Source organism: Oncorhynchus keta, chromosome 4, assembly GCF_023373465.1.
Source record: "Oncorhynchus keta strain PuntledgeMale-10-30-2019 chromosome 4, Oket_V2, whole genome shotgun sequence".
NCBI classification, from domain to species: Eukaryota; Metazoa; Chordata; class Actinopteri; order Salmoniformes; family Salmonidae; genus Oncorhynchus; species Oncorhynchus keta.
Window position 1 is genome coordinate 19,987,828 of NC_068424.1, and position 16,851 is coordinate 20,004,678.

At 42.9% G+C, this 16,851-nt stretch overlaps 1 protein-coding gene across 2 annotated transcripts in view; it reads left to right on the forward strand.

Annotated features, from left to right (window-relative positions):
* The window catches only part of LOC118382589 (histone-lysine N-methyltransferase 2C-like), a 58,802-nt gene extending 45,186 nt beyond the window's left edge, over window positions 1-13,616 (forward strand). The window contains exons 4-7 of one of the 2 annotated variants that reach the window (XR_008104248.1): window positions 3,468-3,615; window positions 7,258-7,476; window positions 12,732-12,984; window positions 13,037-13,614. Coding sequence is in view for 1 of the 2 variants with exons in the window: in XM_052503689.1 (XP_052359649.1) it covers window positions 3,468-3,615; window positions 7,258-7,476; window positions 12,732-12,741 (377 nt within the window). In the remaining variant the exon portion in view is untranslated. Of the gene's footprint in view, window positions 1-3,467; window positions 3,616-7,257; window positions 7,477-12,731 lie in introns of both variants that reach the window. The other variant, XM_052503689.1, reaches the window with a different exon arrangement.
* Window positions 13,617-16,851: the final 3,235 nt, after the last annotated feature.

A 16,851-nucleotide genomic window follows, 5' to 3' on the forward strand; every position in this document is an offset into this window, starting at 1 on the left:
AGCTATTAATTACACTCCAGGGCTTTTGCCGTGGGATTTTCCTAGGTGGAATGCTTTAAGAAAATGCCCCCCCCCATATACTTAGGCCGAGTCAGTGTCAAAAGGGAAAATCAGGCCCCTGTTCTACTTGTACCCCACCTAGTTGTCTCCCTTCGGCCAATATTCTAATGCATATTCTGGGCAATCTTGTTTGTATTCCCTATTAGTTATGAAGAATGCTACCAAAGACCAGGGTTTGCTTTTGTTCCAAGAATGGCGTTTTGTGTCTTAACAACACAGAAATAAAGATGCAGTGTGTACGCTTCAGTGCTTTTGCGAGCTACAACAAGGATATATTATTTTATCCCCCCATTTCCAGAGTGAAGGAATGTTGTCGCTGGGAAAGAGAAAAAAAAAAGCTAAGTTCCTTTTCGCTCTTTAATGAGTGGTTGAGAATCACGTCCGGGTCAACGGTTCAAAATAACGCATTTTCGGCTTTTCAAGTGGTGCAGCTGAATTAATGATTTATGAAAGTATTTTGTGAATGCCTGACTGAGGGTTTTGGATGCCCTACTGTTTCAGGACTTAATTTAACCCTATAAAAAATATAAACAACTAATAAGGAAATAGATCAGAATCTGTGGGTTGTATTTCATTAGCTCTCTCTGGGAAGTCTGCCAGGTCAGACTTGAGAAGGTCTGCTCCACGCTGAGACTAGGGCCTTATCAATGCTCTTATTGATATTGCTAAGGGGTTTTATCCAATTTGAGTTTCTCATAGTTACAATGATATATTAGACTACTCATTCTGGACAGAGATGTGTCCTTCCAGAACAATTGCCGATCTTAATTTTGTGATTTCACATATTTCATATGTATTTCTCCTGATGTTATAATTTTAAAGGAGATGTAAAATCCAGAATTACAGTAACTAGCCAAACCACAAGAACAAGGTGTTTAATAACTGTTAGATGTTGTATGGTTTTTATAATTGTTTTTCTACCAATCAGCAAATGCTAAAAATGGGACTGCATTCTGCAGTCTGTGCTCCCGTGTGGTTTGTTAGTGACAATGTTTTGACCACTTCATCAACCTTATCCCTAATAACCCACATGGGAGCATAGATGGCAGTGTGTGGAGTTATCATTTGTCTAACATTAGCTGATATCCAGCACCTGCTCAAAGGCATTGGATGTGCATATGTTCTCTTTCTCATATAGAAACCAAAAATCTAAATAGAATTAACAGTGTAAGTTACTAGCCGAGGTATCGAATGTTACACAACTGATTCCCAGAAAGCAAACAAATGTTGCCAATAAATGTAATTGGTCTGTCCCATTGATGTAAAGTTTCTCAACTCTAAATGATTTGCCCTGCTATTATTTCCCCTGAACTCCTGTGTAGGCAACTCTTCAGGAAAAGAGTGCCACATTTTTGTCGCTTTAAAGGTCAAGGGAAAGGTCACGTCATTTATTTTTGCCCGGACGCGTTGTGACATTTTCGGCAATGCTTTTGTGATTTTCAGATGAATTGACTGGAGTTCACAGCCCTTCTCCTACTGAAAGGGTTGCTAGAGCTCAAAGCATTCACTAAGCCCACACAATCTCAGTGTTGCTTTTAGTAACACTAGAATAAAGTTTGCATGGTAATGTTCATTTTAGGCATGCAATGGAAAATGTTTTAAAGTTTTGCAACAGAAAAATGAAAAAGAGCACTTATTTTGAGTCCATATTATAAGTCCGGGTATTCACCCAGTTTCAGTGAGTTTTACTCCATTTGGTGGTTAACTTCATAGGGATAGGGGGGAGCATTTTCACTTTTGGATAAAAAGCATGCCCAGAGTAAACTACTTGCTACTCAGTACCAGATGCTAATATATGCACATATCGTTTGGATTTGTTTACCAAACGCCCTAACAAAAGGATGTATATGGACATAAATGATGAACTTTATCGAACAAATCAAACATTTATTGTGGAACTGGGATTCCTGGGAGTGCATTCTGATGAAGATCATCAAAGGTAAGGGAATATTTATAATGCTATTTCTGACTAATGTTGACTACACAACATGGCGGATATCTCTTTGGCTGGTTTGGGCTCTGAGCGCCGTACTCAGATTATTGCATGGTATGCTTTTTCGTAAAGTTTTTTTGAAATCTGACACAGCTGTTGCATAAAGGAGAAGTTTATCTAAAGTTCCATGTATAATAGTTGTATCTATTATCAATGTTTATTTAGAGTATTTCAGTAAATTGACGTGGCTCTCTGCAAAAGCACTGGATGTTTTGGAACTACTGAACATAACACGACAATGTAAAATGAGATTTTTGGATGTAAATATGTACTTTATCGAACAAAACATACATGTATTGTGTAACATGAAGTCCTATGAGTGTCATCTGATGAAGATCATCAAAGGCTAGTGATTAATTTGATCTCTTTCTGCTTCTTGTGACTCCTCTCTTTGGCTGGAAAAATGGCTGGGTTTTTCTGTGACTTGGTGGTGACCTAACATAATCATTTGTGGAGCTTTCGCTGTAAAGCCTTTTTGAAATCAGACACTGTGGCTGGATAAACAAAAATGTTATATTTAAAATGGTGCCAAATACTTGTATGTTAGAAAAATTTGATTTATGAGATTTCTGTTGTTTGAATTTGGCGCCCTGCAATTTCACTGGCTGTTAGCGGAACCCCGTTCCCAGACAGGTTAATGAACACAACCTAGAGGTGCCAGTTGCACCGAGCCTTTGACTGGCAGGTGAGGGGTTAGGACTAATCCTTTTGCTTTGGCTGGAAAAATGGCTGGGTTTTTCTGTGACTTGGTGGTGACCTAACATAATCATTTGTGGAGCTTTCGCTGTAAAGCCTTTTTGAAATCAGACACTGTGGCTGGATAAACAAAAATGTTATATTTAAAATGGTGCCAAATACTTGTATGTTAGAAAAATTTGATTTATGAGATTTCTGTTGTTTGAATTTGGCGCCCTGCAATTTCACTGGCTGTTAGCGGAACCCCGTTCCCAGACAGGTTAATGAACACAACCTAGAGGTGCCAGTTGCACCGAGCCTTTGACTGGCAGGTGAGGGGTTAGGACTAATCCTTTTGCTGTTCAGCAAAACTCTGTTTTTCTTTGTCTATGCAAAACTAAGACCAATGGTTTGGAATGAAAGAACTCCGTGTTTGCATAGTCTGACAACTTGTGTGTGTCACAATAAAATGTGTTCATAAAAGAGTCCTGAGTGAAACTAGACCAGGTTTCTTCTGAATAAGGTGTTATTGCCTATGTCAACTGTGTTTCCAAAGAGAAACAAGTCAACTGTCACCCTGGATTTTGCTAGTTTGAATAATTTGGTAGTGAGCACTACTGTTGTCCAATGACTAAATGGTCGGTTATAGTTAGTAGATATACTAAGTGCTTTATGATTGTGGTTTCCCGCATTTTGAATAAATAACAGTATAACATCTACCCCCTCTTTTTCCCCACAGAAGTTAAGGAGCTGGTTCTGGATGTTGAGGAGGAGATCATGGTGCCTAGCCCCAGGGACGACAGACCCCTCTCCCCACTCTTCCAGCGCTCCGTGTCGGAGGACTCTGCAGGATCCTCCGCCTCGACCCTCGAGCACGCCAAAGTCTGGTAAGAGGAAGAGACGATATGAGTTGAGTAGGGTGAGGGGAAGAGAGTGACATAGAAAGAGTTTGCGTGCATGCCAGATGGCCAGAATAAGGCAAAGCAGGAGATGGCGGCAGGAAAAAGGAAAATGAGATTCCAGTAAGAGAGGCAGAGTAAGACTGACATTCTGGCCATTCTCAGAGGGAGGGAGAGTGCGAAGGAGAGAGGGGGGGTGTGTAGTCACATAATAGAGAAGGAGAGGATAGAAATGAGAGGGCATTGGTGAGTGAGAAAATGACTATGACACGCTGAGTCACAGCTGTGTGTGTGAGGAGTCCAGGGAGAGGTGTGTGTGGTTAACAGTGGATGGAGGGCAAAAGCGTGTGTATATTTATGTCTCAACGCACACACAGTGGGTATAGGTGTTTGTGCAATCCAACAAAACGAGTGTGGGCCCATGTGTGCATTGCGAGAGAGCGACAGAAAGAGGGAACAAGCAAAAGAAAAGAGGGACAGGGTATTTTCAGAGAGTGTGCGGGAGGAGAGGATGTGTGTGCTTGCATGCTTGAATGAGCCACCATGGAGGGGGGACGGGGGATGGGGAGGGGAAGGCGTGCAGGGAAGGTAAGCGAGGGAGGTAGAAAGTTGAGGTGGGGGAGGGGAACAAGCAGCGGAAATAATTGAGAGCTTGGGATTGTGGGTAGAAGGGAAAAGCAGGCTGGGTAAAGAGGTCTCGGGGCCATCGGGGGTAGCCTGCAGACTGCAGGGCTGCTATTGTAATTAGTAAAGGGAGGGGGAGAGTGAGAGGAACAAGGGGATGGCTTTTTCTTTCTCGTTCCAATTAGTAGAGATTGTGTTCCCGCTAGTGTACAGTAGAGAGGCTCTGGCAACATGTGGAGGGATGCAGGAAGTCACACAGACGGGCGCAGACACATGCACACTCATCGTACACACACACTAGAGCCCTGCACGGCATTAATTTTATGCCGAGCCCTACCCATGTCACGACGTTCAGGACCTACTCTACCCATGCCCAGCAGTACTAAAATTTAAGTCCCGGCACCACCAGAAATCAGAAATGACTTCCTCCGTTAGTAAATCCGTTAGCTGCTCCTCTCTGTCTGTCATTCGTTCCCTGCGTGCTGCTTGCTCATGGCAGCTCTAGGTCTGTGAATATTCATAGCAATGGCTCCACTTGGGCAGCAGTTAGCTACTTTTCGTCACTCTAATCTCAGTCAAAACTATTTTCTGTGAAATAATCTCTCCTGTTATCTATTTGACGATATTGATGCACTTCTGACACCATGTTATGATCTTAGTCATATATGACTGTACTGCGCAGCAGAGCACGAGCAAATGGCTCAGCTTCAAAATTTTAGTAATGCCCTGCCCGTATCCTAGTTATTGATGGAAGAACTGGCCCTATCCGGCCCTAACTTGATGTATAATTTCGGGCTCCATCGGGCTAAGGTCTGGCACCAAAACTCTAACACGCGCATGCATGCCATTGTCGTAAAATAATAAAGAGTCAACACTGTTTAATAGGGAATTGCCAGGGACCTCACCATACGATGTTATCACGATGTAATATGTATTGCGATTCTCACAATTCTAGGTTTTGTGATTTGATACTGCGATTGTGAGATTTGCTGTTCCAAACATATTGCTCTCTATATGTCTGCTGCAGAGAGACGAGAGAGAATGATAAAATGTGTTTTGATCAGTCATGGAAATAAAAGTGCTGAAAGCATGTTGGCTCCCTATTTAGGAAGATGGAGAAAAAACTGGAGCTGATTTTAAAAATGTTGGTTTTGTGCAGGTACATCCGACTTCTTGTGTTGTCACGATACCTGAATTTTGACTTCGATACCAGGTTTAGTATCACGGTAATTGATACCAAAGCGTTACCACGGCAAAAACAAGTGCTTTAGCTAAAGTCACAGAATAACAATTTATTTTATTTTATTTATAACATTGAACAATACACTGAGTGTACAAAACATGAACTTCCTAATATTGAGTTGCTACCCCCCTCCTGTTGCCCTCTGAACAGACTCAATTCGTCAGGGCATGGACTCTACAAGGTGTCGAAAGAGTTCCACAGGGATGCTGGCTCATGTTGACTCCAATGCTTCCCACAGTTGTGTGAAGTTGGCTGGATGTCCTTTGGGTGGTGGACCAGTCTTGATGCACACGGTAAACTGTTGTGTGAAAACCACAGCAGCGTTGCAGTTCTTGACACAAACCTGTTCTTGACATCTACTACCGTACCCCGTTCAAAGGTTTTTCAAACTTTTGTCTTGCCCATTCACCCTCTGAATGGCACACATACACAAACCATGTCTCAAGGCTTAAATATCCTTTAAATATCATTCTTTAACCTTTCTCCTCCCCTTCATCTACACTGATTTTGAATTGGATTGCACAAGTGACAATAAGGGATCATAGCTTTCACCTGGATTCACTTGGTCAGTCAATGTCATGGAAAGCGCAGGTGTTCATAATTTAAAACCAGTAACTGGTGCAAGCCGGTTACCGGAGAGCATCTTAACTCCTAAACCAAGTGAGGCTTGTCATTTTGCTTGTGAAGAGCAAGGTTACATGCCCTGTGTCCGGTGCAAGCTTTACACATGTACATTTAACAGACTCTGGGATTTCCGGTTCTGTGACCAGCTTTTTGTCTGGGCGGTCACCATCTCCCATTGGATTGTGGACGGTGTCTACCTGGCATACAGGGGCGAAGGTTAGCTAGTGGTGTATGTGCCCACTCCACAAGAGTTCTGTCAGCGTCTTGAGCATCGTTTAAAGGGTTGACTATTGGAGATATTTGTCCTTCGACAAGTTGGGCGTCACCATACAATTTTCAGGTTTTATTGCTTGGATGTCCACAGGGTGCTTACGGGTGCTTACGACTGGGACATGGGAAACTAGGCAGCTTGCTGTGTGCAATACCCAGATTGCTGACTTGCTGAAAGGGAACGTAATGTTATGACCATAACTACTGTTCCCTGAAGGAGGGAAACGTGGCCCCGTGCCACCCATTTCTGGCCTCGGTGAAGAGCGGTATTGAATTGAAGGAATGAATCTGAGCCTCACGCTTATTACCTGTGGAAGGTGGGGCTTCCAGTGAGGTGTGGATTTTAGGCGTGATTTTAGATTCTTCAACCGAAGTCACAATGCGACTCTCCATAGTTGTACCTCGTTTCCCTCTTTCAGGGAACAGTAGTTATAGATTTAGAATAAAGTACAGTAATTTACAAAACAAATATCTAAATATAAACTGCATCTCTCTCTGTAATTCCTTTTTTAAATACATTTTTTGTTTGTTTTAGTTGTCAGAATTTATCTTACGCTGACGTGCTGCCAACCTGTATCAGATTGAAAGAATATGGCTGCTCGGTGTGTGGGTGTTGTCAAACGATTTTCAACCCCTGTTGGTACGTAGGTAGAGCTTGTTTTTGGGGCAGTGTTTCCCTACCAGCCCCACCCATTTAAAAAAAATACTTATTTTGGTTTCAGTTTTGGGAATAAGTGGTACAGAGTGCAGGGACATGTTTGAAACGTTTTGCAACAAGTCACTCGTTTTCAGTCCATTTTCTTCCGTTTTGGTGCCTAATGAACACTACCCATTGCTTATCCTGTGTCTTTCCTATGTGTCCCCTGCAGTGAAAAGCTGTGTGCCTTCTGCTACTGTGGCGAGAGGAGTTTCCTGGGCCAGGGCGACCTGATGGTGTTTGGCCCCACGCCGGGCTATGTGCCGCTGCACATCCGCAACCGACGAGGCAGCTCGGAGAAGGACGATGACTATCACGAAGATGACTTCCAAGATGACCACCACGACACCAAGAGCCAAGGGCAGCGTGACGGCGGGAGGGGCCTTAAAAAGTAAGTTGGCTCAAACATTGGCGTAACGTAGTTGTTGCGTAACGCAAAAAGTTGTTGGGTTGGCTTACAATGGCCGTTCAGCTTGCAATGGCTATTGGCAGAGTAGCCGGGGCGGCAGAGTAGCCTAGTGGTTAGAGCGTTGGACTTGTAACTGGAATGTTGCAAGTTCAAACCCCCGAGCTGACAAGGTACAAATCTGTCGTTCTGCCCCTGAACAGGCAGTTAACCCACTAGGCCGTCATTGAAAATAAGAATTTGTTCTTAACTGACTTGCCTAGTTAAATAAAGGTAAAATTAAAATGTCGATTCTCTTAGTGGTATTAATTCTCTTGAATCCATTTTGAGTCTCACAAATTCCCGTTCCCCAGCTTTGACCCAAGAGTTGCAAGTTTTTTGGGAGAAAGTGTTAGCTAAGTACATCATACTAGTCTAGGGTGTCATTATGACCTAGACACGTCTTCATTTTAAACTGGGAGGGAAGCAGAAAAGATCGACTCACTGTAAACGTAATGACCGTTTTCAAGTTGAGTTCGACGTATTATGATTTTTCAACACCGATACCGATTTATTGAAGGACATAAAAAAAGCCAATACCGATTAATCGGACCATTTTTTATTTATTTTTTATATATGCAGTGGGGCAAAAAAGTATTTATTCAGCCATCAATTGTGCAGGTTCTCCCACTTAAAAATATGAGAGAGGCCTGTAATTTATCATAGATACACTTCAACTATGACAGACAATGAGAGAAAAAAATCCATAAAATCACATTGTAGGATTTTTTAATTAATTTATTTGCAAATTATGGTGGAAAATAAGTATTTGGTCACCTACAAACAAGCAAGATTTCTGGCTCTCACAGACCTGTAGCTTCTTCTTTAAGAGGCTCCTCTGTCCTCCACTCGTTACCTGTATTAATGGCACCTGTTTGAACTTGTTATCAGTATAAAAGACACCTGTCCGCAACCTCAAACAGTCACACTCCAAACTCCACTATGGCCAAGACCAAAGAGCTGTCAAAGGACACCAGAAACAAAATTGTAGGCCTGCACCAGGTTGGGAAGACTGAATCTGCAATAGGTAAGCAGCTTGGTTTGAAGAAATCAACTGTGGGAGCAATTATTAGAAAATGGAAGACATACAAGACCACTGACAGACTCCCTCGATCTGGGGCTCCACACAAGATCTCACCCCGTGGGGTCAAAATGATCACAAGCAAAAATCCCAGAACCACACGGGGGACCCAGTGAATGACCTGCAGAGAGCTGGGACTAAAGTAACAAAGCCTACCATCAGTAACACAATACGCCGCCAGGGACTCAAATCCTGCAGTGCCAGACGTGTCCCCCTGCTTAAGCCAGTACATGTCCAGGCCCGTCTGAAGTTTGCTAGAGAGCATTTGGATGATCCAGAAGAAGATTGGGAGAATGTCATATGGTCAGATGAAACCAAAATATAACTTTTTGGTAAAAACTCAACTCGTCGTGTTTGGAGGACAAAGAATGCTGAGTTGCATCAAAGAACACCATACCTACTGTGAAGCATGGGGGTGGAAACATCATGCTTTGGGGCTGTTCTTCTGCAAAGGGACCAGGACAACTGATCCATGTAAAGGAAAGAATGAATGGGGCCATGTATTGTGAGATTTTGAGTGAAAACCTCCTTCCATCAGCAAGTACATTGAAGATGAAACGTGGCTGAGTCTTTCAGCATGACAATGATCCCAAACACACCACCCGGGCAACGAAGGAGTGGCTTCGTAAGAAGCATTTCAAGGTCCTGGTGTGGCCTAGCCAGTCTCCAGATCTCAACCCCATAGAAAATCTTGTGACGGTGTGTGTGAATCTTGTGAAGACTTACAGAAAATGTTTGACCTCTGTCATTGCCAACAAAGGGTATATGACAAAGTATTGAGATAAACTTTTGTTATTGACCAAATACTTATTTTCCACCATAATTTGCAAATGCATTCATTTAAAATCCTACAATGTGATTTTCTGTGTTTTTCCCCCTCATTTTGTCTGCCAGAGTTGAAGTGTACCTATGATGAAAATTACAGGCCTCTCTCATCTTTTTAAGTGGGAGAACTTGCACAATTGGTGGCTGACTAAATACTTTTTTGCCCCACTGTACACACACACATATACACACATTTTTGTAATAATGACAATTGCAACAATACTGAATGAACACTTTTTTATTATAACTTAATATAATACAAAAATAAAATCAATTTGGTCTCAAATAACATGGGAACATATGTTAAAACGAACCACCAGCTTTCATGGGTCTTCAGTATTCCCAGTTAAGAAGTTTCAGAACACACACACGCACAGCTCTGAAGAGTCTGCTTCGGAGACAAATACTCTCAACTGTTTGAATAAAAATTGATTTTAAGTTACCTGTGATGAATGTTGAAAACAAAAACTGTCATTTCTATATGCAGGAAATCCTATTTTAATAATGGGCATGGTAAGAATTGACTACCAAAGTGCGAGTCATAATTCCCATGACACCTTCTAGCAAAATCTGAAAAGCGGTTCCTTCATTCATTTATTCCATAGGATATTTTTAGATTCACTTAAAATAAGGTCTGTGTTTCGTGTAGGCGTACATCACCTTGCCAATTTTATTACTGTGTAGATATCCATAGGACAAGGTAACTCTGATCAATATTGGCTAAATATAAGCAAGTTTTTTTTGTAGAGTGGATTTATGAAAATATGTTGAAAAACGTTACCTTATCCTAGTGAGATTTACATGGGTATCAAAACGCCGAGGCGGTTTAAGCCTGCACGAAACACAGACCTTATTTGAAGTCGATCAAGACATTCCGTATGGAAGACATGAACGGTAAAATAACGAAGGAACCTCTTTCAAGTTCAGCCGCAAGTTATTACAGGAATTATAACGCGTCGACTATTTCTCTCTAAACCATATACCTTTGACTATTACGAGCCTGCTGCAGCCTTCCACCCCTTAGTCAGACTGGTCTATCAAATATCAAATCATAGACTTAACTATAATAAACACACAGAAATATGAGCCTTAGTTTCCGGATTTGACCTATCACCTCAAAGAAAACGTTTATTCCGTTCCGTATTTTATCTAACGGGTGGCATCCATGAGTCTAAATATTCCTGTTACATTGCACAACCTTCAACGTTTTGTCATAATTACATTATATTCTGGCAAATTAGTTCGCAAAGAGCCAAGCTGCTCAAACTGTTGTATATACCCTGACTCTGCGTGCAATGAACGCAAGAGGTGACACAATTTCACCTGGTTAAAATTGCCTGCTAACCTGGATTTCTTTTCGCTAAATATGCAAGTTTAAAATATATACTTGTGTATTGATTTTAAGAAAGGCATTGATGTTTATGGTTAAGTACACATTGGAGCAATGACAGTCGTTGATTGTTTTTTTCGAAGATATGTTTAATGCTAGCTAGCAACTTACCTTGGCCTCTAATGCATTCGCGTAACAGGCAGGCTCCTCGTGGAGTGCAATGTAATCAGGTGGTTAGAGCGTTGGACGTGTTAACTGTAAAGTTGCAAGATTGGATCCCCCGAGCTGACAATGTACAAATCTTTGTTCTGCCCCTGAACGAGGTAGAACGTTCCTAGGCCATCATTGAAAAATAAGAATGTGTTCTTAACTGACTTGTCTAGTTAAATAAAGGTGTAAAAAAAAAAATGGGCAAAATCGGCGCCCAAAAATACAGATTTGGTTGGAGAGTAAATGACAGCTGAAATTGCACCAGGAAAGGTGTCTACTTTACTTCAGAATTGCGTGGGTGTACACGCTGCCAAGGAGGTAACAGAACAGGCATAGAATTTTTCATACAGACTTGTCAGTGTTAGTTCATTCAAGTGGTTGTTTTTTACATGCCACATGGAGGTGTTGATGATTATATGGTGGAGGCATTACGTAGGTTGAGGCATTACGTAGGTTGAGGCATTACGTAGGTTGAGGAGGTGGAGGCATTACGTAGGTTGAGGAGGTGGAGGCATTACGTAGGTTGAGGAGGTGGAGGCATTACGTAGGTTGAGGTGGAGGAGGCATTACGTAGGTTGAGGTGGAGGAGGCATTACGTAGGTTGAGGTGGAGGAGGCATTACGTAGGTTGAGGTGGAGGAGGCATTACGTAGGTTGAGGAGGTGGAGGCATTACGTAGGTTGAGGAGGTGGAGGCATTACGTAGGTTGAGGAGGTGGAGGCATTACGTAGGTTGAGGAGGTGGAGGCATTACGTAGGTTGAGGAGGTGGAGGCATTACTTAGGCATTACGTAGGGTTGAGGAGGTGGAGGCATTACTTAGGCATTACGTAGGGTTGAGGAGGTGGAGGCATTACGTAGGTTGAGGAGGTGGAGGCATTACTTAGGCATTACGTAGGGTTGAGGAGGTGGAGGCATTACTTAGGCATTACGTAGGGTTGAGGAGGTGGAGGCATTACTTAGGCATTACGTAGGGTTGAGGAGGTGGAGGCATGACTTAGGTTGAGGAGGTGGAGGCATGACTTAGGTTGAGGAGGTGGAGGCATGACTTAGGTTGAGGCGGCCACCTTGTTTTATTGTGAGCATGTGTTCAAACGTAAACATGCCTACTGTACCTGTTGCTGATCAAATATGTGGCTTGGAAATGGTAAATAAATGTGTAAGTATATGTGTTATGTTTATAGACAGTAGACTTCGCCCAGACTCACACCAGAGAAGCCAAAGACCCTAAAGATGTGAAATAATTACTCTGAAATATTGTTAAGGGTTATATTTGTTAGTCCCTCAATGTTTGTCCGTTTCATTCTGTTTGGTGCCTATCTGAACTTGCAAATTCCCCCATTTACATTGCAAAACCTATTGCCACGCTGTATTCTAATGAATTCGACCCATGGCTTTGCCTCTAACTGGCTGGAAACAGATTAACCCCTGTGTCCAAGTTTCTCCATCAAACTAAATTAGTGGTCTCCCCATTGTGCACTGTTTGAGGCATGTAGGTAGAGAGGGAGAAAGATAGATGGAGTACCGTGACCCAAATAAGTTAATGCATGCTAATGAACCCAGGTGCTCAATTTCAATTTGGGTCAATTATTGTGGTGCTGAAATGGCACCAGTGATTAGTTACTTGGAGGGGTGGAAGGGACTGAGGGGTGGATGGGGTGGAGGATAAAAATCCATGAAGGAAGAGAGAATTTCACTGGCAGGCCCTTCAAGCTTCTCTAGCCCTGCTCTCTATTTTCTCTCTCTCGTCATTTTCAGCTTCACGTGATCCACTGTTGACAAAGACCTGCCGTCAGAAGACACCCAATCGAGTGTCACCTCCCTCCCTGAGGGGGCGGTGACGTAATGCTCTCACCCAGGAAGGTTCCTGACGGGGACAACGTGGCCCAAATGCATTGTTTCTTTGGAGCCCCATGATTGGTCAGTCAGTCCAGGGCTGGCGCCGTGCCAGTTCTAGACGGGGAGCTGAAGAATGAAAACAATAACAAGCGTGCGTGATAGCAGTGTTAAGGTGGACTGTGTGATAGCAGTGTTAAGGTGGACTGTGTGATAGCAGTGTTAAGGTGGACTGTTTGTTAGCAGTGTTAAGGTGGACTGTGTGAGAGAAGTGTTAAGGTGGTCTGGGGACAGACCCCATTCTGTTTTGCCCTGAATAGGATCACAATGAATCACCGCTTTGGAGAGATCAGAGGAGATGGTAGAGAAGGTATCCTAACGAGACAAGGATGAACTGTCACACTCCCTGCATGTTGTATTGGCTGTTGATAAGATGAAAAGTTGTGTAAGGGGGTGCGTGACCTCATGACAGATTACATGTGGATATGGCTCCCGAGTGGCGCTGTGGTCTAAGGCACTGCATCTCAGTGCTAGAGGCGTCACTTCAGTCCCTGGTTCGAATCCAGGGATGGAATCCACATCCGGATGCGTTTGGGAGTCCCATAGGGCAGCGCACAATTGACCAAGCTTCATCCAGGTTTGCCCGGGGTAGGCTGTCAATATAATTAAGAATTGGTTCTTAACTGACTTGACTAGTTAAATAAATAATAAATAACAATTTTGTGTTTGTCCTTCTTTCCCTCTGTGTGTAGGTATGCATGCATACTTTGATTCGTGCATCGTGCCGTCTCATTCTCTATATTCTAATTCCCTGTGTGTTGAATGTGTGTGTAGTTGCTAATTAGGGTCTCGTTAAGGTGATCTAATTGAAAGTAATTTTGACTGACAGGCCCAAAGTAATCACAGGCCTAATGAAACACTACTCTGTCTAATGAGAGGCATCTGTCCCAGGGAGAGAGAGTCAGACCACAGTGTATTTACACACGTAGTCAGCACGTTCATCAACCACCAAGGTGGGAAATGGGCTTGGTTTAGATAAGACAGAAAAATTGGGGTTGCGTTCACTACGCATGAAAAGGAATGTTGTCCGTTGAACAACATTTTGAAACGTTTTCATACGGTGTACCCTGATGAATATGACTCATTATAAAAAGCCTCGTGGATACTCAATGGTTGGATTCTTTAGCGAACAGTTTGGCCTGATTCAACAAATGTAGTTTTTTGATTGAACACTTTGATTCTTTATGGTAAATGAACACATGGAAAAGCTGTTGATATCACACAAATAAGCTGCATATATGTCATTCACATCAGTCCCTCTCCAAAAGCTTACTCATTTCCAATGGAATTACATATGGTTGTGAAAATAAAATGCCAATGTTTGGGGCCAAAAGATTTGCATATGATCAAATTGTCTACAAGACGTGTCCATGACCTCCAGAAGGTTATTTAGCTTTTTAAAGCAGCAGCGTTTTCATGCCGAACATACATAACATTTATGTGCGGAATGTGCTCAGACAGGTACGAGCCACAGCTGAGCAAAATGAGAGCGAACACGAGAGGGAGAGAAAGTGGAGGAAAAGGGATAGGAGATTGCATATTAGGCTTTTTGGCTCGGGCCTACGAGGCCAACCCTCATTGCATCCTTCACCACCAAATCCTCCATTTGGAATGCTTTCCCTTTAAGGCACAATCTGTAATTCGCTTTTGAGCCCAATGGCAGCCCTGCATCTCTGTTTGCAATAAAGCTGAGGGATGGGTCTAGTAGGGCAGTCTTCCCCAATGACGGTCCTGCAGTACCCCCACCAGCAAATGCTTTTGTCATAGCTCCAGACAAAAACACCTGATTCAACTTGTCAACTAATCATCAAGCCCTTGACAAGTTGAATCAGGTGTGCTTGTCCAGAGGCCACAACAACAATATTTACTTGAGGACTGGAGTTGGGATAAACACTGTAGTAGGGAAATGTCACCACTCTTAAATTCATAGATGGAGCTTTTGATATCTGGTTTGTTTGCATGTCAGAGCCACAGCCCATCGGTGTTTGATCGTCCTCCATCCCCCCCATCCACAGCCTTGTTCATTGGATGGAAGAAAATTCCCTGAAACCCTAATCTACGTTTTCTGTTGCATTGTGTTTAAAAATGTTTAAAAATGTTTTCCGTTGCACGCCCTAATCAACACAACAGTATAATATAGTTATTTTTATTAAGGTATATACAGATGTTGTGGCAGGGGGAGTATACAGTAGCCTTTCATCCCCAGTACCCTACTGCTTCCTGGGCTGGGAAAAGAGCTGACTCCAGACTACCATTCCCCAAATCCTGGAATAGGCTTTATCCGGTGGGGATGAGAGAGGGAGAGATTGTGTGTCAGGCTGGCGTGTGTGTGTGTGGGCTCGAACAGCCAGTTCTTGTGCATTAGCCAAAGGGCAACTTCTACCCTGACGCTTTCTTACCGAGGGAGAGAATGGTGGGGATTTACAATGTCAATGAGCACGACTTGTCCTTGATACAGTGTCATAGCACTGCCAGAATTAATGATCAATGGAGCTGAACGTAATGCAATTATCATTGTCCATTGAATCCGTTAAAAACGCTGTTAATGTCTCATCCCCTATCCCAACCAGCCACAGATATCAAGCCAGATTTAAGACTAGGGATACATATTTGTCAAAAAATTCTACCAAGTTTCAATACCGGGAGTAGTGAAAATGTATCCCTTGAGTCCCGGGAAATAAAGCTAAAATCTGAAGTGTTTATTTAAGTGTTTAAAATCAAGATAGGGTCACCATTTTAGGGTTTTCCCAAAGTAAGATTGTCACTGTGCCACATTGCGTTTTTGGCTGCGCCACTTTGTAAAGATTTCACAGCAAGTGAAACTGATATAGTTAGTAATGATAGAGTAGCTTTGATTGCCAATGATATTTTTGTGAATTGCAAAACAGGCCGTTCATAAATTCTAAGCGTTATCATGCTCCTCAAATAATTCAGAGCATTTCAGCAGTAGGCAAGTGTCAAGGTACACTATAGATAGATAGATCACACACACACACACACAAAATTATGTTGACACCCCTTCAAATTAGTGGATTTGGCTATTTCAGCCACACCTGTTGCTGACAGGTATATAAAATCGAACACACCGCCATGCGATCTCCATAGACAAACATTGGCAGTAGAATGGCCTTACTGAAGAGCCAAGTTGCACAGGGTGTGGTTCAGACACAGGGCCCCAAGCTTAATGATACGCTTGGAGGGTAGGTACTACAGTGTTGAATGCTGTGCTGTTCATTGACTACTGGCTAAAACTGGCTAAAACTGGCTACTACCACTGTGGGCTCTCCTTCTCCGTGGCCAACGTGAGTAAGACATTTCAGAGTGTTAACCCTTGCAAGGCTGCAAGCCCAGACGGCATCCCAAGCCGCGTCCTCAGAGCATGCGCAGACCAGCTGGCTGGAGCGTTTACGGACATATTCAATCTCTCCCTATCGCAGTCTGCTGTCCCCACATGTATCACGACATCCACCATTTTACCTGTACCCAAGAAGGCGAAAGGTAACTAACCTTAATGACTATCGCCCCGTAGCAATCACTTCTGGAATCATGAAGTGCTTTGAGAGGCTAGTTAAGGATCATATCACCTCTACCTTACCGGATACCCTAGACCCACTACAATTTGCCCCAATAGATCCAGACGATGCAATCGCCATCGCACTGCCCCATCCCATCTGGACAAGAGGAATACCTATGTAAGAAAGCTGTACATTTACATTTACATTTACATTTAAGTCATTTAGCAGACGCTCTTATCCAGAGCGACTTACAAATTGTGCACACGTGGCTACATGCAGCTCTTACTTTTATCTCAAAACAAGTGCATCCTCTCACGACCACAGTCCAGTTCAAAGTAAATGGCACATATGTATATAGCAATGGTGTGTTTGCATATTGGCCTGCTGCAACTCTAATTGGTTATGTCACACAGGTCTGTGTATTGTATGAGCTGAGTCGTGTGCAATAGATTCCTACTACGATGCGT